The following is a 26013-nucleotide window of genomic DNA, read 5'->3' as shown; positions in this document are numbered from 1 at the left end:
CAAAGCCTGGTGTGTGTGCAAGTCCCAGTCTGTCAAGTTGACACCAGCTTCCCCCGGTGTAGAACTGGCTGGATTATTCACTCAACAGGATCGCTGCGCTTTCATCCCCTGCACTGCAGGCCAATCCTGGTCGCTGACGGACCAGCGATAGCATAGAGATGGAAATGAAGGAGCTGAGTGAGAGGTGCCGAGAGTGTGTGTGTGTGTGTGTGTGTGTGTGTGTGTGTGTATTAAACATGCCAGAGAGGCAGCTGAGCTAAGAGATGGATCAGAGATGCACACACACACACACACATACATGTACACAAAGTAGCTTCAATTCTGAGAACTCTTGATGTCTTGTGGGCTGTTATGGCAAAATAAATGTATAGACAAGGCTGAGGCCACACAACACTAAGGAGACATCAGGACAAAGTGTGTACATGTCATCCTGTATATAGCTGCCATGTGTGTCAGCATCCTGGTGTTTCCCCTTGTTTGGATGGTTATAACAGTGATATGGGTATTCATCACTCCAACCTGAAGCCTGCTCCTCGCTCCTGGAGAAGAGTTGCATGCAGTAATCACCTTTTAAAGAGTGGAAAACAAGCTTGAAATCAACAGAAATTAACTTATTTTTTGGATTATTGGCAGTTGCTATTCAAATCCAATTCAAATTCCAGTCCATTCCGTTTTCATTCCCTGAGTGCCCCTTGTCTTTTTTCGCATGCACTTTGTGTTGACTGGTTATCACAACAGCTGATGCGATGGTATCGCACCGTTAGCAAATGTGCCATGGCAGAAGAGATGGTCTGCAATCATTTCATACGTATAGCGCATCCACCCAATCCTCCACTATCCCAGAAGCCTCTGTATGTTCACCAGAGCAGGATGTAAACATGCATGCTTTCCCCATTATCCCTGAGATATTGCTCTCTGTTGAGCTGTGGAGTGATGGACATCCTGCTCTGCATTCTCCCATTGATTATTTTCAGGGTTGGTTGTCCCACACTTCAGAGCATGAGAATTGTATTGACTGTGCCATAATGGAATCTTGCTCATACAAACTCTGAGATGCAAATGAAGTGAAGACCTGTGATTTTTTTGTGCCTGCACCTCTCTCTCTCTCTCTCTCTCTCTCTCATTTCTTCTCCCTCCCTATCTCTCCGTTTCTCTCTCTCCACAACTTTCCTTCTGCTTCCTCTCTTATCAGTAAACTAGCTTCTCCTTTTCGTTTTTTTCTTCTCTTTTCTGAGGTTTTGAATGAGTCGTTCTCTTCTCTCCAGACGGAGGAGGAAGAGGAGGGCGGAGGAGAAGGCTGCTCCTTGGCTGATTCATGTCCCGCTTGCTAGCGGGGGTATTATGCATGGAGAATTGATTGCAGGAGCAGCATGGGCCTCCTTGGATCTTGATGGCGCTGCCCAAAATGTCACCTCAGTGATGTTACAGCGGCCGAGATATTAAAGGCGCCCACACTCAAAGGCTTCCGTCGGTGGTGTTGCCACCCCTCTCTCTCTCTTCAACCGCGCTCCCTCAAGAAGAGACGATCGTTTGTTTGTGGTGTGTTCGGCGGGGAGCGGTGGATCAGGCGATGGCGCGAGTCTTATCTGTGAAGGACAGCGGACGTGCTTCTATCAGCACACAGAAAATTGCCAATCAGGGGCGCGTATCGCCCGTACCTTTAAAGTGAAAATAAAAAAAACGTGGGAATGTTTCCTTTTTTCCGTTATTAAAAGACATAATAGAGAGATGGGGAGAATGTGTGTGCATATGCATATCACTGGTTCAGAGGCAAAAAGCCCCCCCAAAGCAGATGTTATTTTCCTCTAGTAATTGGTTTTATTTGGCTGAGGTGGTTGCATGCTTGTCATGGGAAATGCTGCAAATAAGTGTGGGAGTTTGACCAGGTCCAACACACCTCATTCAGACCCATTTTCACACTGACAACATCCAATATGAATCCTTTATGTCCTTGTTGTGCCTGTATCTATAGACCTACATGTTTTGGATCAGAAATGACAAGGAAAAAACTTTCCTTTTTAAACTTTCTCAAAACCGCTGATCTATAATATCTTATAAAACTTTAGTAATCACCATAAGAATGTCTTATCCATCAGTAGTTTTATTAATATTAAACCAGGATTAACAGACAAAAAAGGAACCTATGAACTAAAATATTTTCATTAACATTTACATTTATAAGTAAATGTTAGTTATGTATCAGACACACTTTTTTTGAGATTTGAAATATGCCCACTTGAGTTCATTCCAGATCACTGAAACTGCCGTTTACTTTTTTCTGGGTGTTGATGATTCAGATTTTGTTATTCTTTAATGAACAAAAGATCCCAGAAGATACCAGAATTTTCTGTTAGAATGGTGCAGAAATGATTTTACCTCAAGACAAACAGTCTACAAAACATACAGTTGTTACAGTTTTTTCAGGAGATATGAACAAAAATGCATCTGAAGGCCTAATAGTGGAGTCACCAAGCGAACCCCAACCCAGCCTCTTTCATGGTTCTTGATAGGCATGGAAAAGTGGGGGCTTTTCCTCCTAATCAAGTGTGAATGAACATGTAAACGTAGCCAAGTATTAACAGAGTTTTGCCCCCTCTCCCTCCACACACCACTCCAGAGCAGCATGTGAATCTTCTGCAGCGTGACTTAGACGTAAAACGCAAACAGATTTTGGGAAGAACAGTGAGTGCAGACTGAACATGTTATGGAACAAGGAAGAGATGAGGGATGCTAGGCTGTGATGGTGGTCACCATATGTGTACCAAGCTGTGCCCACAGTAAATTACATTAGGCAATGTGTGCTGTGGGCCAAGTTCGGACGGGGCGTAACAGCATGAGACAGCTACCGTGTGAACACAGGGCTGCTGCAGGGACCGAGTGATGGCCGCATTGGACACGGTCCTCTTCTAAAGAGGGTTACCAGCCGAAACAGCTGCATAGTTCACCTGCACTGTCCTGCACTGGGATGTCCATCATAGAGCGCAGACCTTCAGTGAAGATCTCCATTTTAGATATCCCAGCAGAAAGGAATCGCAGAGGAGATCTGACCACGATCAGTGCCTTAGCTAATATAGCTATCTACAGGGTTTTCTATCACAGACCACAGCTTTCTAAAGACAAAGAGACACCCTCACCACACACTCTCACTTTAGATGCCTATAGGCCAGGGTGGCAGAATATGCCAGTATGGGCCTGGTTGCTGACTTGGAAGTGTTCTTGCCAAAGCTAACTGCTACATTAGCAGTTAACACTAACCCCCTTTATCTTAGATATTGCCTGTCATACTTGGCTTCTCACTCCATTAAGTGTACAGTATTGCATTTATATTTGAGCAAAAGCTTAGCCCAAGAATAACCCCAGTTATACCTGCTTTGTATAACACTTATATTTTAATAAAGGTAATTGGTATGTTGTAAGTTTTCATAGGCAGTGGTTTTAATATATTGCCTGCTATAAACATACTTCAGTCTCTAATTCACTCTCTGTGACTAATATGATCAAGGCACTGGTTTACATATAGAACCATCTCTTTCTCTTTTCCTGTGGCTAAAGCTTACAGTAACACAAACCCTCTTTCCTCCAATCCTTCTCTCTCTCCCTCTCTCTCAACCTCTCTTTTAGCTCATTTTTCCACTTTTGTGCACATGACATGAAAATTAGACTTCATTAGATGTGTTCCTGCGTCTTTCTGAGTGAAGCGTGAGCACCAGGGTGAGCACACACATCCCCGGCAGCCCCTCAGGGGGAAGGCCCGGGCTGGGGCTGGGGCTGGGGTGCGGCTCGGCACAGTGGCCCGTGGGCACAACTGGGGCCCTCCAGGCGGGCACAGGCCTCTCCGCGGCGGGCGCTAATCCCCACGTCTTTATTAGAGCCGCCCCGGAGCACAGGGGCTCACCGCAGGGGCACCGCCGGAGGAGTGCGTGAGGGCTGCGGCGGGCTGCACTGGGAAGATAGGCCACGCTGAATGGCATTAGAGAGGATCTTAAGAGAGGAGAGGAGGAGAGGAAGACGGAGAGAGAGAGAGAGAGAGAGAGAGAGAGAGAGGAGGGATGCAGACTAGGAAGGGAAAGAAGGGAGAAGACATACATAGACAGGGGTAGAGAAAAAGGGAGAGAGATGAAGCAAGTCTATAAGAGAGACTGGGAAAGACAAGCAGAGCAAGAGAAAGAGACAGAGAGAGAGAGAGAGAGAGAGGGGAGAGAAAATAGACTGTAGGCATTGAGATCACTCCAATGGCCTCGGGGTGAAGACTTCGTTTGAACTGTGGCATATGCTCCAAATCAAATAACACTAATCAAAACTGTATATTAAAGCGCCCGCTCAGTTTGCCATATTGTCATGTATATATGTAAACAAGTTGTTAGGAATCGGGTTTCAATTGGTTCCAGGGGACAGGACCTTACAGATGAGTGCCTGAGAATGGTATAGGAATACATTTTAGGAAATCATTTGGAGAGATTAGTGAAGAATAATTAACTAGTTTAATTTCCAACTTCATGGGCACTGGAGCCATAGCTTTTGGCCTGATAGCATTTGGTTCAGGAACCAGGCTGGATCACTTCCAGAGTCAATGGTATGTATGATAAATGTGCTTTTAAATGCTTTTTGAAATTATTTATGGGGAATATATATATTTTTACATGTACACATTTAACATACACAACAGAAGTGAAATCAGAAATAATCTGAAAGTCAAAACAACTTTAACTTTAAATTATACCTTAAATTAGTGGATGGAAATAGTGTCTTGTCTTGCATCTGCTCCACTGGTGGATAGGTTTAAAGATTTAAAAGGTTTTGTCCACTAGATTGTAATGAATTCTGACACTGGCTGATGGCTGGCGCCATCTTTTGACTTTGGGCACTTGCTATTTTTTTTTACCTATTTTGAGCCTACTGTTCAATGAGTTTTTTTTTTTTTCAGAAACCAAAAACAAAACCATACAGTTGGGAAATACCACATATCACAGTGATAAAGCAAAGATCTCCATGCTTATCGGGCCTTGGGTTTACTTCAAGCCTTAAATGCTCCATCAAAATGAAGATAAGCCCATATGTAGATGCTCTGATAAAATGCTCCAAAATTTAGTCCCATGATACCAACTTAAAAAAACAAAACACCATCATAACTCTCACTGCTCAGATATAGGGTTTGTCACAATACAAGAAAAAATACATGTAAAATTCAACTGTCTTTTTTAGCAAAATGTTTAATCTTCCAAAAGAGAGAAAAAATACCCAAGCTTCTAGTCTGTTACCACTTCTGTGGGAATTTAAAAAGAGCAGCGGGCTCTATCTGAAACCTACAAGGCTCTTGCATGTATTTCTGCTGGGAAGAGAGAGGGAGAGAAAAAATGTATCCTCATGTTTACACCATTTCGCAGCAGTGGTAACAGGATTACTAAAGTGACAAATAAGAATTTGTGGGATTCCCTCACTTCTTGTGTCTGTGTATTGCTGTTATTTAATTATTTACCGATTTTTTTTCTTTAAAGGCAGCTGTATTCTCGAATCCCTGGGTGGTTGAGTTCCAGAAGCCCTTCAGGTTTCCGCAGAGACCTCTGTGTGGCGCCAGATAAAGCTGTGCGTGCGTCGAGCCCTGGCATGCACCGGGGGAACGGCTTCGCACTGATAATCAGCCCTCCAGTTCAAGCAGCCTTTCTTACAGCTATTCAGGGCACCGCACAACTCCTAGGCCAGAAGATCCCATCGCAGCCACTTGCACTCAGTTCACGCTGGCTGTACAATCAGTGACATACATGCATACCAGAAGAGGAGGGAGAAATAGAGTGTGTGTCCGTCTGTCTGTGTCTCTGTGTGTTTGTGTGTGTGTGTGTCTGTGTGTGTGTGAGAGAGAGAGAGAGAGAGAGAGGGAAACATGTTTTGTGGTGCTGCCAACATGCAGATCAAAGGCGCTGACACTTGTTCATGTCCCTTGTTATGTTTTATTTCTCTCCCCTCCGTGCACATTCTGGGCGTTAAATCTGGTTTACATTAGCCTTCTCTTAAGCTGCGTGTTGGTGGGACGTCTGGGAGGGCTCCAAGGAGTGGAAGTAGCGATTGGCACTCCCCGGCTCAAAGTGCACACAAGTGAGTGCGCAAACTGCCTCGTCTGTCTCTCTCTCTCTCTCTCTCTCACTCTCCCGCTCTGAGCCTGCCAGCCACTAACTCAAACCAAACTCTTCCACTTTCGAGTGTTTTCCAGGGTTCAGTTCTGCGTCTCTCCGTGTACTTCCAGTGTGTAAGTGAGTGACTGAGGCTTGGCACATGTTTCCCTCAAATGGGACTTTTTAGCTTGTCCTCACAAGAGTTAAGTCATAAATCAAGCCAGTGCTTTTGCTCTCGGAAAACTGTCGTGGCCCCATGACCTCCACACACTGCCACCAGAAATTCTTCAGCATGGTATGTTTTGTGAATTAATCCAGGTCTCAAGACAAAAAAAGTCCAAATAGTATTAATATTAAAAAAGCCTTGGATCTATTTATCCTTCTAATCATGCATTGAAGTCCTCGAAAAAATAAAATTATATTTTTTCTAAAAGAATACAAGTACATTTTGGGTTTATTTGTGTGTCATCAAGGCAGCAGTATTTCACACTATACTCGACATGTGTGTATTTTGTGTAAGCATGAGAGAAAGTGAGAGAGTATATTAACAGTGCCTGACATTGTTGCCACCTGGACGTACTGTAGCTAGCGGCCGAATTCTCTGATGACTTGAAGGCTATAAGGATAGAAGATCTTTTTTTTTTGATGAAGGCAATGTGGCTTAGGAAAAACTAAAAGGTGGAGGTAGAGTTACCTGCTAACACCGACCATTTGGGCAAAAGCAAGGTGAAATGGAATTTTATGAGAACCATCACTGTGGTGTCATCAACTTCTTTTCAGCAAGAAACAAAAGTTTATCTTCTGTCAAGGTCATAAAATAATCAACATAAGCTTCAGTGTGCTTATCACTGTTACTATCTCTTGATTGAGTACTTCTCTCTACGTTGCTATGATAAACAGAAAAGCTGAGGATGCGATATGCTACTGAATGAACAGGCGTCTCCTGGTAATGCTTCACTGATGCCGTCAGAGGATATATTTTTAAGACATAATAAAATGATCAAGCTATAATATAAATTCGCAAGAACCATTAGATGGGAGTATCCAGATCTTATAATTCATTTTATGAGCAATTTACAGGGAGGTTATTTAGAAGAGTCACACCATAGCATATAACTTTTGTTTTTGAATTCTTGGCCTCAACCATTTTTTCAATTCAGTTTTCTTCCATGCTTTTTAAATTTTGCAAGGATAAGAACGGGGTAGCCCTTGTTCTTTTTGGAACACCTTCTCTCGTCTTTTGCTTGCCCTCCAAGGAGCTGAAGAGGAAAACTTAGAAACATGTGGAAGGTGCCTCTTCCACGGCTGATTTCAGCATGTGGACTCTCACAGATGGCGCCTCAAATTTGCATTGTCAATGTTGCAGAACCTAATCCACACTCTCACCAGGTTACCTGTTTTACAATTACATCTAATAGCCATTGCAGTAGCACGGTTGTATGCATACCATAAGCTGCTTACGTTAAGACTTTAAACAAATAAATTAATAATTACATCTTTAGGGAAATTAGATAGGATATCACTGTGGGGCGATCTCAGTTGATCCTAGTTGCATATGTTGGTAATCACTGTTGTGTGGATTTGCACACATGCATAAAACAAACATTCCTCTGCCAACATGGTTTCCCTTCTCTGGGGTGCTTTGTTAAGCCCTGTTGTCATTCATGAATTTTGAAAATTATATCCTCTCCATATTAGAGATCCACAGGGACTTTCTTATATTTTTGTGTGTGGTTGACATAGTCTCACATAGGCTTTTGCCACGTTCTTTATGAATCTCATGCCCTGTTCTTGTACTCTGAATGATTATAAAATGCATTCTCTGCTCAGCTCTCATGAACTATCATGAGAGTATTGAATCAATTTGAACGGCACAATATGGTAGCCTACTATGGAAGCCTAGGCTACTCCAGAGAACCTTCCTCATGCCAATCTTTCAGTAGTTTCAGGAATGCAGTAGGCCGTCTTATTTATTTTTTTATAGATAAAAGTAGGCCTACATACTGTATAGACCTACCTGCGTTTTATATAGATGTAGCAGGGTAGAAGTAGGCCTAACTGTCGAACTTCAGTTAAAAGACCTGTGCAAGGTGTTGCTGCTCACGATTTCAGGTCCTTTGCCGCCCTCTTGTGAGGAAACGATCATGGAAATCCATGCGCCGAATTACTTTCAAAATATAGCCTATCATTATAGCCCTTTAGTGGTATTTCTATATTTTAGGCTAATTTTATTTAGTAGGCTACTGTTGGTAATAGTATACAATTAGTGTAAACTATATTTTGCTTAAAAATAATCGCAGATTAGGCCTACACAAATTGTTGTAAAACTTATTTAAAGCATCATAATTACATCATAGCCTTTTTGTATATCTATCTGTAGCCTATAGACTAATTTCACACAAGGTCTAGCTTTGAGTTGCAGTTGTCATTGAAATATTTTAACGTTTTGGTTGAAGCAGAACGAAAAGTGTGATTGGATTGAACCATAGACTGTAAAAAATATGGACAAAGCGTCTGTGACGTCACCCATAGATTTTCTGAAGAACGGTTATGAAGCCGTTTATGGGGGGTTTGGAGGGCGCCATCTTGGAAAATCCTAACCCCGCCCACCTCCTGAGCAAGCCGGTGAACTCGCCTCGTCGTCAGCCGAGCAGCCTCAGCTAAGCTATCTGTAACGTTAGGCCTACAAGATGGACTGGCACAGACGTTGCTGTAACATAATTTGCTGGTAAGTTTGATCTGCTAACGTGAAGTTCATGTATGTTTCTTAATGCCATGTTCAGACACTTTTTAATTTTGTATGCTGAAAGGTATTCGGGTGAACGGTTGAAAAGTTGAGAATGAAGAGTTGAGTTTGCAGATTCTAGCTTCTAGGTAAAATAAACTAACGTTAGCTATCCTTCCCTTGCTGAAGTTACGGTAAAATAACGTAGAGTAATTTTGCAGTTTAGCGTTACAGGTTCAGCAAATCATACTGACAAAAATGTATCTTTGCCTTTATTGTTTTGTGATTAATGTTAGCATCTCATATCCTCAGTGGCAGCCATCATTGTAACGTTAATTAATTTACGATAACATCAGCCAGCTCGCTGTATTCTGTCAACGTGTGGTGTGAATTGATAACAAAATCGTAGTAGGGTATTAGTTAACTTGTACATCATGAATTCATTTTGATTAACTCTTAATATCGTTTTTTGAAATCGCTATATTGCTCTAAAGTTGTCAGTGGTAGCTTGGTCTAAGATGACATTGAAATTTCTCATCGGTGGCCATTTCACGATCCAGCGTTCATGTTCGGTTAGCTTGCCTTATTTCCCCTTCTTGTCAGGCTATTATCAAAACGTTAAATCCAGTTAGTGTCCGGTGTAACAATGCCAATATTAGTGTAGTTTGTCACTGAAGACCCATTTCAAATCGCACAATAGTACTACAGCATTGTACAATAACTACTTTTGTTGATTACAACAAGTAGTGTTGGTTTGCATTATCTTGTAAGATATATAGGTACTAATGAAAAGTTTACCTTTCTATTTTGGCAGTTAAGCCATGGGGGGAGGCGGCAAGGAGGTCCATGGGTTCTAACCTGGGACTAGAGGTCCAGGTGAAGTGGTGTGGTGATATTGAACCCATTGAGACTATACAGTACATTTCACTTTATGGCTATTGATGGACTGTTACACCTACCCTTTACTTATGCCAAACCCATTTCTGTTCTTTAAATATCAGAAAGCAAACTTACTGTTGATGGCACTGAACTTGCACTTGGAAATGTTTATGGAACTTTTCTGAACTGTGAATTACATTAAAACTCATGCCAAACCAATTTGCCTGTGCTTTCAAAAACATTTATACAAATCCGTCAGCTTAAGTCAGTAGGTTGAATTGAAGACCCAGATGCAGAAGTAAAGGTGATTTTTTACTTGTATATCTTGAGCATTACAGGTAACCACTGAATTTGTGAAACTAAAATAACAAAAACAAATATGTACTAAGCTAGTACATAGTCAATACATATTAGATCACTTTAAAGACACAGATGCAAATGCTGTAAATAAAGGTGAACAAAGTCCTTGAAATCAGAAGCTGCCACTGCTCAATGACTTCTGCCCCATCTGGTAGGATTTCAAAATGTTCCAGATCTGAAAACAGAAATATTGGTATATGTCACATCCTTGAACTTACTGTAAACTATGAACAAGTGCTCACAAATTACCACATAAAAATATTTTTTTTAGCTTAATCATAGACTGTGGAGGCAATATATGACAACAACGAAGTAAGATTTGCAGACTCACTCCCAATATTTATAATGAACAACAAACTCACAGAACACTTGGCTGAATGGGGACAGGACACGCGTATTCAACTATTGCACATGCCCTGTTTATGCGGGCAATAAGCAAAAAAAAATGTGGTGTATTTAAAGTAATGTAGAATAAATATTTCTTGTATTTTTGTGTTTTCAGTGAAACCGTGTAAGCTCATATCTACACCCTATTGAGGTAGTTATTAACAGTTAGGCCAAGGTCCAGTCAAACAATAGCCAGCCACTGGTGCCATATTGTTTAATTATGCAATCTGTATCCAACCAAAACCTGCTGATTTGAAGGCATAATGCAACTACTTTCCGTGTGTGACTTATCAAAAGATGCTAATGATAAATTATTTTGATAGTTATTGCACAGATGTGCCCTGGACTGCTCAAAATAAAAGGCCACTCTAAATGTCTGAAATGCATTCATGTTTGTTCAGTATATGGTAACGATGTCTGGAATATACAACCGGTAGGTTGCTCCAATTAAATGTATGAAAAATGTCAAAGTACCATGGAACCATGGTGTCGACTGCACAGACGAGAATTGAAGTTAGGAGTCCAGAGCCCTCTCCAGCACCCAGCCTGTCTGGATTACCTACAGGGAAACTTTGCATAAACAAGAAGTGTTCGTTCAAATTTGTGTTTAACAAATAAATGACATCAATAAGAGTTTCAAACGTCAGTTATAACTATCGCTTGTTATCACAGCTCCATGTTCAAAGTATACGGTCAATGGTTCATAGCGGTTCACAATTTTGCCTCAGCTAGCCGACAACAAACCTTTTAATGCTTGGCTGAAGTTTTTTTTTTATCTTAAGCGTGACAACCCAAAGACTATAAATTGTCAATGGACTAAGCATTCCACAGAGGCGTATTTACAAAAAGGTTTTTGACGAGAACATGCTTTGTTGCCCCAGTATGTTTGTGAACTAACGTTAACTTTAGAGCTGTCTGTTCATTGACTCACACCTGGCTAGTATGACCAACGTTAAGCTAACTCATAACGGGAGCACAATGGTTTTCACTAACGTTAACTTTATTCAAGTTAACTAAATGTATGTGTGTGCTTCTGCCATTGGGTCATCATTTTCGACATTAACTTATTTGAGGCGATATGGCCTTCGCGTAGCCTAAAAGTGCCCACTCGATGCTAAATAATGCTAACATCTAGTGCTACACTCTAAAAAATAATACACTGTCTCAACTTAAAAAAATTAAGGTAACAATTTGCATGGATCTTTTTTAAGTAATTTCAACTTGCTGTTTTGAGTAATATTGCGAGAGACTTATATAGTTAGACCAACTCAATTTGTTTAGCACAAGCAACTGAATTATATTGTGATCAAATTAATATAATTAAGTTGGTTCAACTTAATTAAGCTTTTAGAGGACAAATAAAATTAGGTTGATTGTGCTAAACTATTTGAGTTCTTCTAACTATAAAGGTCTCAATATTTACTCAAAAACAGCGTAGCTGAAATTACTTAAAAAGATCCATGCAAATTGTTACCTTAATTTTTTATGTTCTAGTAACTTATTTCACGTGATGTCTGAATAAAACACAAAGCAATTCCAATTAATTTGTTTATTATTAACGCAATGATAAAACATTTATGGCAATAACATTCTTAGTCTGACTAAGCATCAAAAAACAAAACATTACCTCATTTTGCACATTGTCTTTGTAGACAATGTTGCTTTTCTTAAAATAAAATAATAAAAGAAATCAGATTTGGAACACTCAATTCCAAGAGGCAGTGTTATTTATGTGTGTATGAGCAACAAAACTTTGATACATTTCCTGAGGAACATTTTTCAGATACATTACCTTTGGACTTAAGTTTTCTTTCAACTTAAGTATATATGAAAAGGAACTTGTAAGGCAATATAATTTTTTTACTTTGTACCTTTTGCTTTTCTTAAAATAAAATTATAATACAAATTTGAATTTGATTAATAAAACATTAAATTGCATGTCAACAGTGCAAGACTTCTGTATAAGCAACAACATTGTTATCCATTTTCTGAGGAACATTTTTTAGATACATTACCTTTGGGCTATAGCTTTCCAGATCATTCAACTTACAGTATGGAAAAAGGAACTTTGTAAGGCAATGGAACTTTTACTTTGTACCTTTTTTGCTTTTCTTAAAAAAAAAATAATAATAATAAAAAAAAAAAAAAAAATACAGAATTGGATTAAAACATATCAAATTGCATGCCAACAGTGCAAGACTTCTGTATGAGCAAAAAAACTTGCCATATCATTGATACATTTTCTGAGGAACTCAATGACAGCAGCTTAATTCTTCACATCTTTAGCACAGCAGCCTATTTTTTAGAGACATTACCCTTGGGCTAGCTTTTCAGACCATCCAGCTCAAGGAATATCTTTTGAAATACCTCAAAAGTATGCCTCAACTCCCTTTGGATAGCTTAGGTTGAGCTGAGTAGATCAGCCCCATTAGCAAGGCACATCTTCATCAGGTCGTTGGTAATGTCCCCATCATCCTAATCAGAAGCAAAGTAAGTGTTTTAAAGGAGAATTCCAGTGTGATATTGACCTAAATTGTGTTGAAACATGATAACGAGTGTGAGCATTATGTCTCATAGCTCATCTCTGCTTGTCCCCTGCACTCTGAAATCTGGCCCTAGTTGGCTGATGCTACCAACAGGTTTTCAAAGGGGTGCCTCGGGCATTGGCCTAGCCATGCAAATAAATCACTGTTTTACACTATTTACAAGGCTCAAAGTAGCTCCCACACTTCATTGGTAGACTTCCGAGGGCCTTGACATTTAAAACGAGACATTGAGAACTTTGAAAAAGCACTGGTAGTTTATTTACAAGACGATTTAGACAGACAGTACCTTCAGGAAGTTTACCGTTCACGCCATCTTGAATTTAGTCATGATAAGTCGGCGTGTCTGAATGAACAGGTATGATAAGGGATCAGATTCCAAAAATAATTCTGTGGAAATGCATGAATTCCAGTTGCTGCTACAGGGAGCAACTGGAATCCATGCATTTCTACAGAATTATTTGAACTAAATAGTGACTAAATTCAAGATGGCGGCAAACGGTAAACTTCCTGAAGGTACTGTCTGTATAAATCATCTTGTAAATAAACTACCAGTGCTTTTTAAAGTTCTCAATGTCTCGTTTTAAATGTGAGGGCCCTCGGAAGTCTACCAATGAAGTGTGGAGCTACTTTGAGCCTCCTAAATGGTGTAAAACAGTGATTTATTTGCATGGCTAGGCTGGTGCCCGAGGCACCCCCTTTGAAAACCTGTTGGTAGCATCGGCTAACTAGCGCCAGATTTCGGAGTGCAGGGGACAAGCCGAGATGAGCTACGAGACATACGTTCACACTCGATATCATGTTTCGACACACTTTTGGTGAATATCACACCGGAATTCTCCTTTAAATAATCATATTTAATATCAGAGTAAAATAGTACAGTGTTTTTAAATATACAGCACTGTGCATAATAAATTAAGACACCCATGCTAAAGTTGACTAAAAAGAGGAAAACATTTTTTTAATAGTATTCCTTAAAATACAGGGGGCATAAGTAAGGAACCGCCTATCTTAAATTCCCATAGAAGCAGGCAGATTTGTATTTTTAAAGGCCAGTTATTTCATGGATCCAGGATACTATGCATCCTGATAAAGTTCCCTTGGCCTTTGGAATTAAAATAGCCCCACCCTTCACCTACCCAGAGATTGGCATGGTTTTATTTCAGTTAGAAATAATAGCTGGTTTGATTCGCATTGAGAGATGATCTTATAAAAAGTACTCCACGCCAATCTCTAGGTATGGTGAAGGGTATGTGATGTGGAGCTATTTTAATTCTTAAGGCCAAGGGAACTTTATCAGGATGCATAATATCCTGGATCCATGAAATAACTGGCATTTAAAAATAAACTTTAGCATGGGTGTCTTAAAGCGTAACTTTCGCCAAAATGCATCCCAGGGTGTTTTTGTGAATGTACCCGAGTCAAACTTTAGTTTAAAAGCAAAATTATGTCTGATCGGCACTTTTGAGCTTGTCCGTGTTGTCGTTTTCGGGTCCAATGGCCATTTGAATGGGAATCGTAGGGGCACTACTATTTTGATACATGATCGCGTCAAAATGCTATTTTTAAAACGCTAAGAAGGCTCAACACAACATAAAACTTTGATCGAAGTATCATCAGTGTCTACACATGAACTACACATGAGCATTGAGAACATTGTTTGTGTACACATAGTTTACTAAAAAGAAAGGTTCTGGAAAACTCACTCATTGACTGGCAAGATGGTGGCGAAAGCAGAAAACCAAGTGAGTTGTTCAAAACCTTTCTTTTAGTAAATTCTGTGTACACAAACAATGTTCTCAATGCTCAAGTTCATGTGTAGAGACACTGATGATACTTTGATCAAAGTTTCATGTTTTGTAGAGCCTTCTTCGTGTTTTAAAAATGTAAAAAAATTGCTATTTAAAAAATATGTGTTGAAAAATGATCATGTATCAAAATAGTAGTGCCCCTACGACTCCCATTCAAAAGGCCATTTGACCCGAAAATGACAACACAGACAAGCTTAAAAAGTGGCGCTCGACGCAATAATTATGGTTTTAAAGGAAAACCGAAAGTTTGACTAGGGGACATTCACAAAACACGTTAGGATACATTTTGGCTTAAAAGTTACGCTTTTTAACTTATGCACAACACTATACACTACTCAGATTTTTACCTCTTTGAAGAGGTCTTCCTCCTTTTCTTTTAGGAACACAATGATGGCACAAATAGCAACCTCTCTTCTCATTTCCACAGAATCATCCTAAGAAGAATTTTGAAGACAGGCTTTTAATAATTACCACTTCTCACTGAGAATAGCTGAAGGATGACTGGACTATAGCAATTAGTGATACCCTGGAAAATGAAATAATAAAATTGATAAAGAAAGAAACCTATTATAACTCAATTCAATTGCTAGTATTTCAACAAATGTTTTAAAGAGCCATTTTAATCTAAGGACTGCTTTTGAATCTAACTTGTTTTGTTTCCTGTTTTAGTAATTATATAGGCCGGGAGCTACGAGGCCTTGCCATGACCTATAAGGAAAAAGTTGTTTTCTACTTGAAATTAACTGTTATGTTCATTCATACCTCTAGCAACATGTTCTTTATTCGCTGAATATTTATTTTTGCAGCCCCTCCTTCTGAGGACACCAAGGCCATTATTTTTGGGGAATACTGGTCCAGTTTGGCCAGGTTAATGGTAGAGATGCGTGTGAATTCTTCATTTATCTGTAAAATAAAAGGCACAAAATAAAAGGCACAATATTAAAAAAATTGACCCCAATATAGCACATAACCTGCAAAACCATTTTATGAAAAAAAAATGCTTACCTGAGCTGCATCAAAAAGAACAGGCCATCGGCCTATTAAGTCACTGACTGCTGGTGCTTCATTGACGATTTCTTGCCTACGAATGGAGAAAGTCTTCGCCATCTTTTCCGTGATGGTCTGATGGTTGTCCCTCTTGTTTACTTCATCAAACAGGTTCAGTCTCTCATTTTCCAAGCTTCCTTCAGTTTCTCCTTGTGGGTGAGGGGGTAAATAGTTCACCTCTGCCCTTCTGGGCTTTTTTATATTTTTTGCAGGTGCTCGGTCACATGCTGTCTTCTTTCCGATAGAGTTCACATCAACTTCAGGACATCCTAGCGCTCTCAGTTTTGATCTATAATTTCCCATTTTATATTTTAGTCTTTGTAGCCATCCATAGCATCCATTATATGATCCCGGCTCTTTAAGGGAAGGATGCTTTTGAACTAGTGCTAAAGCAACATCAGACAATTGTGCATTTGTTGGGTAGGCCCCATACTGAAAGACAGTTTCAGCCACTTTCTCAAGGATATCTGGGAGGATTGAGGTAAATACCAGATAAATTCCATTCTTTTTGAAAGCTTCATTTCTTGGCTAGCACAAGTTCTGTGTCATAGGCAAAACGAGGTATTGGAAACTCAGTAGGCCAACACTGAGAACGCCGAGTCGTGTGTTCAGGTGATGGGAGGATTACTGTATCAGCCGATCCAGTAGAGCAACTGCTGTTAGGACTGATGGAGGTCACTGAAGGATGGTCGGAGGTATGGATGGAAGTCTCATTTTCATCTCCAAAACCTGCATCCTTATAATGCAAAGCTTAAGTTCCGTTAAGCTCAAATGTCTCTCACAATTGATTCAAGTTCAGCCACAGTCTTAGGGGATTCCATGAGGCAAGTCCAGTTTGCGAATGTCATGGTCCTGAAGAATAAATGCGGAGTTTGGCTAATTGAGACATTGGGGCATCTGTAAGAGAAACCATATCACTTCAATTAGAGTAACAGCAGATTACATCCAGTCAAATCCTCTAAACTTTGAATATCAAAAAAGAACATAAACACTGATCCAGAAAGAAACTGGCTTTCACACAACACTGATATTTTTTAAATTAACAAACTACACACCAAGTCTTCAGTCTTAACTTAAAATCATTTTTGTCAAACTAACAAGCAGATACATACATGGAACCTGTAGAAGTGGGTAGTGTGGGTAGTGCTCTAGAAAATGATGCTTCGGAATTAGTGTTTGCTGTGGGAAAGCTGCCAGGAATCTGTGCCGATGCTCAGAAATCTTGCTGTCAAGGTAACATAGTTGAGTCTGTATGAACAGAGGCAATAACAAGTTCAACTATGTCCTTTAGGTTAAGAAGGACCAGCCATTTTGGATCACTCTCTGGTATTCTTTCTCCAACTATCAGAGGAAGGAGGCAAAGCAAAGCCCAATTTTCATGGGCATTCCCACCCACACTTTTTCTTTTGGCATAGCTCAATGGAACTGGTTGTGGAACTGGTTGTGTTTTATCTGCGCATCTGTATGGGAACTCTAATCAATTGATTTAGCTCATTAAATGTGATTTCTTGACAGATGTGTTCGTAGGCTGCCTAATGTTTTAAATGAGCAATAACACTCCCAATAAAGGCAAGGAGAAAGGCAAAAATATTTTCCATCATGGCCGTGTCTAAGTCTATAATGCTTTAAAGGGAAACTTGGCAGGATTTCCCCTTCTGCTGGAGAAATTGTGCATTATGCTATTTCAAACTGTGGAAAAAGGTAACGATAAAGCACATGGATTTGTTTACAAGCTAGCAAAACGGTTAGCATAAGTTCGGCTGACAATGTGGATATTACAAGGTAAGAAACGCGATTTAAAACGAGTTTCTTGTATCTCACTTCTCTTTCCTGGACGGTAGTCTCAATGTTGCAAGGTTGGTTTTCCGCCTGGGGACACTAGGGGCAGCGGGAAAAGTCACCATTTTCACGAAACAGATCATTTAACCATCCAAATGATTTCTAAACGGGTTTATTACGTTGAAATAGTTGCCAAGTTTCCCTTTTAAGAGATCAGTCTTTCTTGGTGTTTCAAATTTGCACATTTTACAGATACAATTCATTTTTAAAGTAAAAAAAGTAGGCCTATTACTCAATTTATAGGCGATTCAGAGCTCTAATGCTTGCCACAGCTTTCCCAGCAAACAGTAGCCTAATAACTTATTTTGCCATCATAATGCTGCCTTTTGTATCATTGTGTCATACTGTTCAAATTTAACACAGAAAAAACCCCCAAGCTCAAAGAAAATGAGGTGGACACGCAACATGTGGACATACAAAGCAATGACACATGTCCGTTATCTAACATTGTTAAATAAAAAAAAAAAAAAATAATAATAACCTTATGTACTGCTATGGATGGCTCAAGCAAATGAAGGATGAACAAAATCTAAAATGTGGTTTGTAGACACGGATTGACTGATTGATTCCTCAAACTTATGCACAGTAAAAAAAACTGGCCTAACCCAGTGGTTCCCAAACTTGTTTTTCCGCGTTACACCACCTACACCCTGACTCTGCTTTCGCGCACCCCCACCGTCCATCCCCACATAAAGCGTAACGCATTCTATGGACGGCATCATGTTTAATAGCCACCCTACATAACAAATAACGAAATCAAAATGTGCAACTGGTCTATGACCTTGGAGAACATTATGAAGCACAAAAATCAAAGAACATAGGCTTCAGATAAAAAAAAATAAAATAATTTGTTACACCTCTCTCCGACACTGCCTTTTCATCTCCATACACCCAGTGGAAACTTGCGTACCACGTGAACTAACGTTAATGTTAAAATGTTAAATGCACGGTCATTCAGCCGCCACGGTGAAACAAAACATAACAAAATTTGAAGACACCAGATAGCTAAAAAGTTACATTACTAACTCCAAATTAGAGCGAGCTGCAGGTAACTTGGAAGACGCCAACTACCTAGGTCATATTTTCAAATGGTTCAGGTAGATAACATGGAAGGCAGCTAGATAGCTAGCTAAAATCCATCTTGTGTTGTTCAACTGTTCACATTAGCAAAAGGCAAATTGTAACGTTAAAATAATATGTACTGTCATGTGACAACAATGTATATGCACTGTGTGCCGTATTTTGATAGCTGATGCTTGTAAAACAAAAATAAATGTGATAGCCTACTTAGCACGTACCTTTGATTTCGGATGTGCAGGATCCTGTTCCATCATTTCTGCTAAAGGCGTGGACCGGCGGGTCTGGAAGGTTCTGACGCTCAGTCCAGTAGGCTACTCAGCTTTATAAGTTTGATCCGCGAGATCTACAAGTTTCACTAACTTAATAATTATCTATTGTTAGGTGGAAGAAAGACTGTGTGTTGAAAATCCATATGTTAATAAGTTGAGACAGATTTTTTCTTTTTCAGTTTGACAAACTCCTTAAATTAAGTTGTCAACTCACCTATACATGTACATGTAACAAAGTTATTTTTTTATGTTGAAAATGTTGTTTATTTTAAGTTTCATCTACTAACCTCATGAATCATTTTTTAGAGTGTACGTGAAATAGTAGTGGAATGGATGTCACTTACCTGAAAAAACTGGAACGAAGTCTTCTGAAAGTGTCGGTTAGTAGGCTTCAATTAATAGCTTAGCAAACCATTTTATGTCAGCTTTTTGAATAAAGATGTTCAGAAAGGATGTGGTAACTTTGTGTATAATCATGGCTGAGACGTCAAAGTTTCAGGGTTTCCACTCAGCTGGCAACGTCTGCTGCTGTATGCCTCGACGTCAGCCGTCAATCAAGCCGACCACGCCCTTAATTATTCATATATTTTATATCTAAATGTGATCTAAACTAATGAGTTAGAAAAAAATTCACCCCCCTCACAGTTGTCAGGCACTGGGAAACTACCGAAAAGTACAATAAAAGTCCATGGGACCAGGCTTTAAAAACATGTATTTACGCTGTGAAAACGGACATTTTAACATGGGAGTCTATGGACATTTGCTCGCTTTTGGGACCAGTCCCTAGCGGATTTTCGATGTATTGCAGTTTTTCGAACTTCCGGGTAGGCTTCATTGTTCAGATTAGAATGTTGCCGCTTGGATTGAACCCAGCAAACTTGTCCCTTAGGAGTAGCCGTACGTAACCTGTTGGACGAACGCGTGATTTCGGGTACGGAGTCTGTCGCCCAGAGGTCCAAAGACAGTTTCTACACCTGCACCAAGTTGCACTGAGCAATATATTACAAAAATATGACAGGCAAGCGTGCATTAGTCATTTTGGCAAAGGGTGCAGAGGAGATGGAAACTGTTATACCGGTGGACGTCATGCGTAGAGCTGGGGTTTGTACAGTATGCTATTTATTCTGCAGCCTTGGTGTGTTTGAGGTAGCTAGCTAGCAACGTCGACAACCCCTTACTAGCTTGCTTATCATTACTATAACTTGCAGACAAACGTGACCAATGACAACAAAGAGTGTAATACAACAGATATTCAATATAGTGATAATCATAATATAGTATAAACCACATATTTTTAGGAACTTAACTTAGCTAGCTGCTAGTAAGTTAGCATGCTGATGTTGCTGGTGAAATACGCTGGAGATTCAAATTGTGCATTTGTTGTGAAATGATAATATATTCGAAGCTAAACATATGCAGAGTAATTACATTTTGTTCATACTTAATGACCATTTATAACCTAACTGTGCTAATGCAACCGTTTAAAGGGCTTCTAGTGCTCAACATTTGAAGTTTACTTGGCCCCTTCTGACACTGTAAACCGAGAGAGGTCACTAGAAATGTCAAAGTTTGCAGAGCGATGTGCATCTGGAAAATGATTATCCAAGAGGAATATACACTCTATAACGGGCCACATGAAGTAGACAGTACTGTATGATGCAAAGTATCGGTATACGTGCAGTTCAGTGTCCCAAACTGCACGTATACCCAAAGAATCACGTACCGTAATAAATATGCTTATTTCTTACCATACGACCATTATTAATATTAGTATTATTTTGTCCATGTATTATGAGTAGATTGCAGTCACTGTAGCTGGGCTGACTGGAAAGGAACCGGTCCAGTGCAGTCGTGATGTGTTCATCTGTCCAGATACTAGCTTGGAGGATGCCCGCAAACAGGTGAGTTCTGTGTTCTGTCTGCCTCTACTTCTCTCTCTCTCTGTCTCTCTCTCTCTCTCTCTCTCTCACTCTCACACACACTCACACATGCACTCATACAATTTCTGTATTACTAACACTGAAGTTTTGTACATTAGGTTACAGCTGCGGGGTTTGCAGTGCACATTGGGGCCCTTAATTGAATGATGGGCAAAGTCTTTTTGACTAACTGAAACTACACAATCACAAAACAATAAAATCATCTTGCTATTTACTTAAATACACATTTATCAACTATATTGACTAGGGCTGAAACGATTGCTCGAGTAACTCGAATAATTTGATTACAAAAAATTATTGAGGAAAATTCTCTGCCTCGAGGCAAGGTTTTGGGATCATTTCAAACAAGAAATTTCAAGAAAAGAAGACAAGGTGCAATGTGTCCACTGCAAAGTAGAACTGGTGTACCACAACAACATGTCAACAAGGATTCAACATTTGAGCCGAAATCATCCAGTTGTTAATACCCGCTCACCAAACGTAGCCGACACAAGGCAACATGGACATTGATGTTAGCTGATTTATTGTATTAGCTAGTTAGAACGCACAGTATTTGTAATAGCTGTAGCCTAATGTTGTGAGTTGATATGATGTTAAGTTGTGGAAACCTAAAGTAGTTAAATAATTCATGTAAAATTGCAAGTGAATAATACACAAACACACACACTCATCCTGTCTCTCTCTCTCCCTCGAGCACGCGTGTGCACGCACGCACACACACACACACACACACACACACACACACACACACACACACACACACACACACACACACACACACAGTGTTAGGTTAGGCTACCTCATCAAATAGGCTTACTCCAGACATATTATAGCCCTTAAAAAAAAAAAATAACTGCATTACTTCAAGTGTCAACTGCAGTTTTGGAGGAAATATTTGCAGTTCTTATGCAGGAAATACAGTAATTTGGACACAAAAAACAGCATAGTAGCCTACAGTAATATTTTAGACATGAAAATACTAAAGTACTGCACTGTATTGTATAGGGAGGTTATTTGGTAGTAATGGTAAATGCTGCCGATGCACAAATGTACATTAAACAGATATATTAATTTACTTTGAAATGACTAGGGCTAGTTTACAGCATTACATTTGTTGTGCATTAATAAATTGCACTTAATAATGCAAAATTATTTTTTATCCGATTACTCGATGAAATAATCACAAGAATACTCGATTCCAAAAAGAATCGATAGCTGCAGCCCTAATATTGACACTGAAGTCTATTAGATTCTTGCATGTCTAGTTATTATTACCTTCTCAGACAAGCAACCAGCAACAATATAGATGACAACAAATTTGGAACACTGTTAATTTCTCTCCCCCGTATTGCCCCAGAATTACAATGAAATAATCTGTGCAGTTCTAATATCCACAAAGCATCATACATGTCACACAAAACAGTGGGCACCGGTGTCTGTCATCATCTGGTAAAGCCCCATCATTTTTTTTTTTTTCGGAGTGGTCAAGTCTGTCATCCCACCTTCAGTGTAGCACTTACAGCCAAAGTCCTCTGGAGGTTGATGAAGAGCTCTTGTACTGCAGCAAGTGTAGCACACTCATATTCTCTCTTCAGAATTCTAATGCTATTCAGAATTCTAAATGTAAAATCTCCCGCACTGTCCTTACCACAACAACTCTGTATGTCTATACAATTGAACAGTGGTAGATTGGTTTGAAGCTTAGTGCATTTGCAGAGTAGATATATAACAATACAGGACAAGCTATCAAAGACTTAATTTAGGTATGAAGTGTTCAGAATAAAGCTAAGAATTGAACATTGTCATCAAATTTAGCAATGGCATGGTTTACAAAAGTCAGCAGAAGAGCTCAACAGCCATTGCAAAGTCCACATTAACAGGAATATGCAACCAATGACTCGGCAAAATTGGCAAAATTGACTGTGTTGCAGTGTTTTAGTTGGATGGTAGTGCTTCAAGTTGTTTTTTGCTCAATTATTCTGTGCACTTTGAGGCAATTTTAAATGTAGTGTTTGCACTTTTATTGCCGTAGATGCAACATTATATATCATCAGCAACATACAACTACTGTATGTTGGTAGGATTAAGACCAACATTACTCACACTATGCTTATTGATTGCAGATGTTTTAAATATGAAATGATGTATTTGTATCAAATAAATTATTAATAAAATTCTGTTTTTCCTATCAAAATTTGGTGGAATTAATCGTAGAGAGTACAATCTCACTTATTGTTCGAATATTTCAAATCACTGAAGATGTACATAACATGGTCCGCATGCAATCACTGTGCATTATATGATTTAGATGAGTTTATCTGACATGGGAACATTGTGCTGTGTTTCCCAGGGGCCGTATGATGTTGTACTTTTACCAGGAGGAGCAGGAGGAGCCCAGAACCTCTCAGAGGTGAGCCAGTGCATCAGCACTGCACTCTTCTCTCTCTATTTTTAGAGTAGCTTTTAGACGGCCATCCATTTAGGCAGACCAAATCACTCCCACTCCCCTCTCCTCTGCATCTTTCTCTTTTATCACTTTCTCTCTCTCGGAAAGTCCTTCCACTCACCCTCTCCTTTGTACCACACTAGCTTCTTGTAGTTTTATTAAATGGCAAACAGGCTGGCCAAGCAAGTCCACCCACAATCAATATGCGCAATGATCTCCCCTAAATGCAACGCCTGCATAATTAATGCAGATTTCCTCACTGTGGCCTTTTAGTGCTGAATGGTGCAAAATAATGCTGAGCTCATTGTGCGAGTGTGTGATGACTCACTGCGCGTCTGGGCACACTGTGTGTGTGTGTGTGTGTGTGTGTGTGTGTGTGTGTGTGTGTTGTGTTGTTGTCCCCCCACAGTCTACAGCTGTGAAGGAAGTGTTGAAGGACCAGGAGGGCAGAAAGGGTCTGATTGCAGCCATCTGTGCAGGTACTGGCACCCCTGTTGGATGCTGGGCTGGCAAACCATCTCACCGTCATATGAAGTCACACATTTGCTCAAGCCATCCTAGACATACTACAAAACACTCTTTATATCAGATTTTCTGACAGTCAGCTTTTAGGAACTAAAGTTGATGTTGTCAGCTTCAATGATAGCATAGATGTCTGCTGTCAAATTAAAGGCCTTGATCTAGACCTGTGCTCCAACACAGACAAACAAAGTCACAGTAGGTCTCAGTTTAACACCAACAATATCCCTGCACCTGTTCACGTCAAAGACACAGTAAAAAGATGGCAGTCACTCATCGCATCGGCGGTCTTTATCGTCAGGATTCACTAACGAGTGTGACTGCTGTTAATGGAGACAAGTGTGGCAGTGGCGTAGAGTCTTGGCGGCGCAGGCGCGTCGCGTCGCACGCACGGCAAGGGCTTCACAAGGACACAGTGAATGAGGACAGAGGGGCCCATGTGGCAGGGCTGAGACGAGCGGAGCGGCACGGGGAAACAGAGCTAAGGGCGTCCTAGAAAAATGCCTGATGCCCCCACAGGAATCCATAATGAGGGAACCTACCCAGCGCCCAGTGTTATCCAGACATTACTAGTGTTTCTGCCCATTGATTACAATAGGAATACCATAAGCCAGTGTCATTCTAAGTCTTACTGGTCTTCATAAAATCAATAAACAGTATACTTCAAATACATATGAGCCTTAACACTTGGCAAATGCATCACAGTGGCCATCTTGTGCCATAGTATATATGAGTATTGCAATGTGCACTTGACTGTTCATCTTTGAAATGACGACGGGCCATTACCTAAACAAGATATCGCAGGTCCTTCGCAGGTTTATTTCTGCAGTGTAAAGATGACACAGTCAGGGCCTTGTTTTATTTTAAGAACAAAATCCATTGATGGTGATGATGACACTCTGACCCCTGTGACTTTTCCAAACGGTAGTGATCTGCTTTCACTTTATTCAGTCTGGCCTTGGCTGGCCAGAGAAGGGTGGGGTGGCCATGTAAGAGGAGAAGGTGCGGTCTAAACCTGCACACCGCATCCGTCGCTGCCAGGGAGACGTGTAACAGGGAGACTGGATGGGAAGTCAGCCAAGCAGCATAATCAATAGTCAAGGGCCCCTCTATTTATTAATGGTCTGGGATGAGTTCGCTGCAATGCCAGGACGCCGCCAACGTATCTGCAGAGGCAAACAAAGTCTGTTATTTTTAGACCCCGAGTCTTTATTCTGTCCTCCTCCCCTTTTCTAAATTAGGAGGGCAATGATTGATGGAAACTATATATGCCGTTTATTTTAGATAGGGTTTTATGGTGGTGTTATCGTGATACTAGTTTGATGTGACAGTGACTAGGGGAAAAAATACCCTTGCAAATAATGAAAGTCATAGTTAAGATTACAAGATCTTTCGAGCGAGATGGTGGAATTTGTTAAATTATTTGTGGTTTTAATGTTCCTAAGTGCTTTTGTAGTGACTCCGCCTATCGTGTGTGTGTGTGTGTGTGTGTGTGTGTGTGTGTGTGTGTGTGTGTGTGTGTGTGTGTGTGTGTGTGTGTGTGTGTGTGTGTGTGTGTGTGTGTGTGTGTGTGTGTGTGTACATGTGCAATTGTGTGTGTGTGTGTGTGTGTGTGTGTACATGTGCAATTGCATGTGTGTGTGTGTGTGTGTACATGTGCAATTGCATGTGTGTGTGTGTGTACATGTGCAATTGCATGTGTGTGTGTGTGTGTGTGTGTGTGTGTGTGTGTGTGTGTGTACATGTGCAATTGCATGTGTGTGTGTGTGTGTGTGTGTGTGTGTGTGTACATGTGCAATTGCATGTGTGTGTGTGTGTGTGTGTGTGTGTGTGTGTGTGTGTGTGTGTGTGTGTGTGTGTGTGTGTGTGTGTGTGTGTACATGTGCAATTGCATGTGTGTGTGTGTGTGTGTGTGTACATGTGCAATTGCATGTGTGTGTGTGTGTGTGTGTGTGTGTGTGTGTACATGTGCAATTGCATGTGTGTGTGTGTGTACATGTGCAATTGCATGTGTGTGTGTGTGTGTGTGTGTGTGTGTGTGTGTGTGTGTGTGTGTGTACA

The 26013-nt window shown here is 40.2% G+C and overlaps 2 protein-coding genes across 2 annotated transcripts; one reads left to right on the top strand and one right to left on the bottom strand.

Annotated features, from left to right (window-relative positions):
- Positions 1–12858: 12858 nt before the first annotated feature.
- On the bottom strand, positions 12859–16370 carry LOC125301765. The gene is made up of 4 exons (XM_048254493.1): positions 15818–16370; positions 15575–15715; positions 15160–15246; positions 12859–12933 (listed from the first exon to the last, which is right to left on the bottom strand). Exons 1-4 carry the CDS (start codon positions 16160–16162, stop codon positions 12859–12861), a joined length of 648 nt encoding a protein of 215 aa, XP_048110450.1. The 5' UTR covers positions 16163–16370.
- Positions 16371–19911: 3541 nt separating this feature from the next.
- On the top strand, positions 19912–24046 carry park7 (parkinson protein 7). Its single transcript, XM_048255121.1, has 4 exons — positions 19912–20148; positions 20847–20948; positions 23338–23397; positions 23843–24046. The coding sequence occupies exons 1-4, from the start codon at positions 20059–20061 to the stop codon at positions 24029–24031; spliced, it is 441 nt and encodes a 146-aa protein (XP_048111078.1). The 5' UTR covers positions 19912–20058; the 3' UTR covers positions 24032–24046.
- The last annotated feature ends 1967 nt before the right edge of the window (positions 24047–26013 follow it).

The sequence above is a fragment of the Alosa alosa genome, chromosome 10 (assembly GCF_017589495.1).
Source record: "Alosa alosa isolate M-15738 ecotype Scorff River chromosome 10, AALO_Geno_1.1, whole genome shotgun sequence".
In the NCBI taxonomy this organism is placed as follows: domain Eukaryota; kingdom Metazoa; phylum Chordata; class Actinopteri; order Clupeiformes; family Clupeidae; genus Alosa; species Alosa alosa.
The sequence above is the reverse complement of the archived record's forward strand: the minus strand, read 5'-3'. Positions and strand labels throughout refer to the sequence as shown.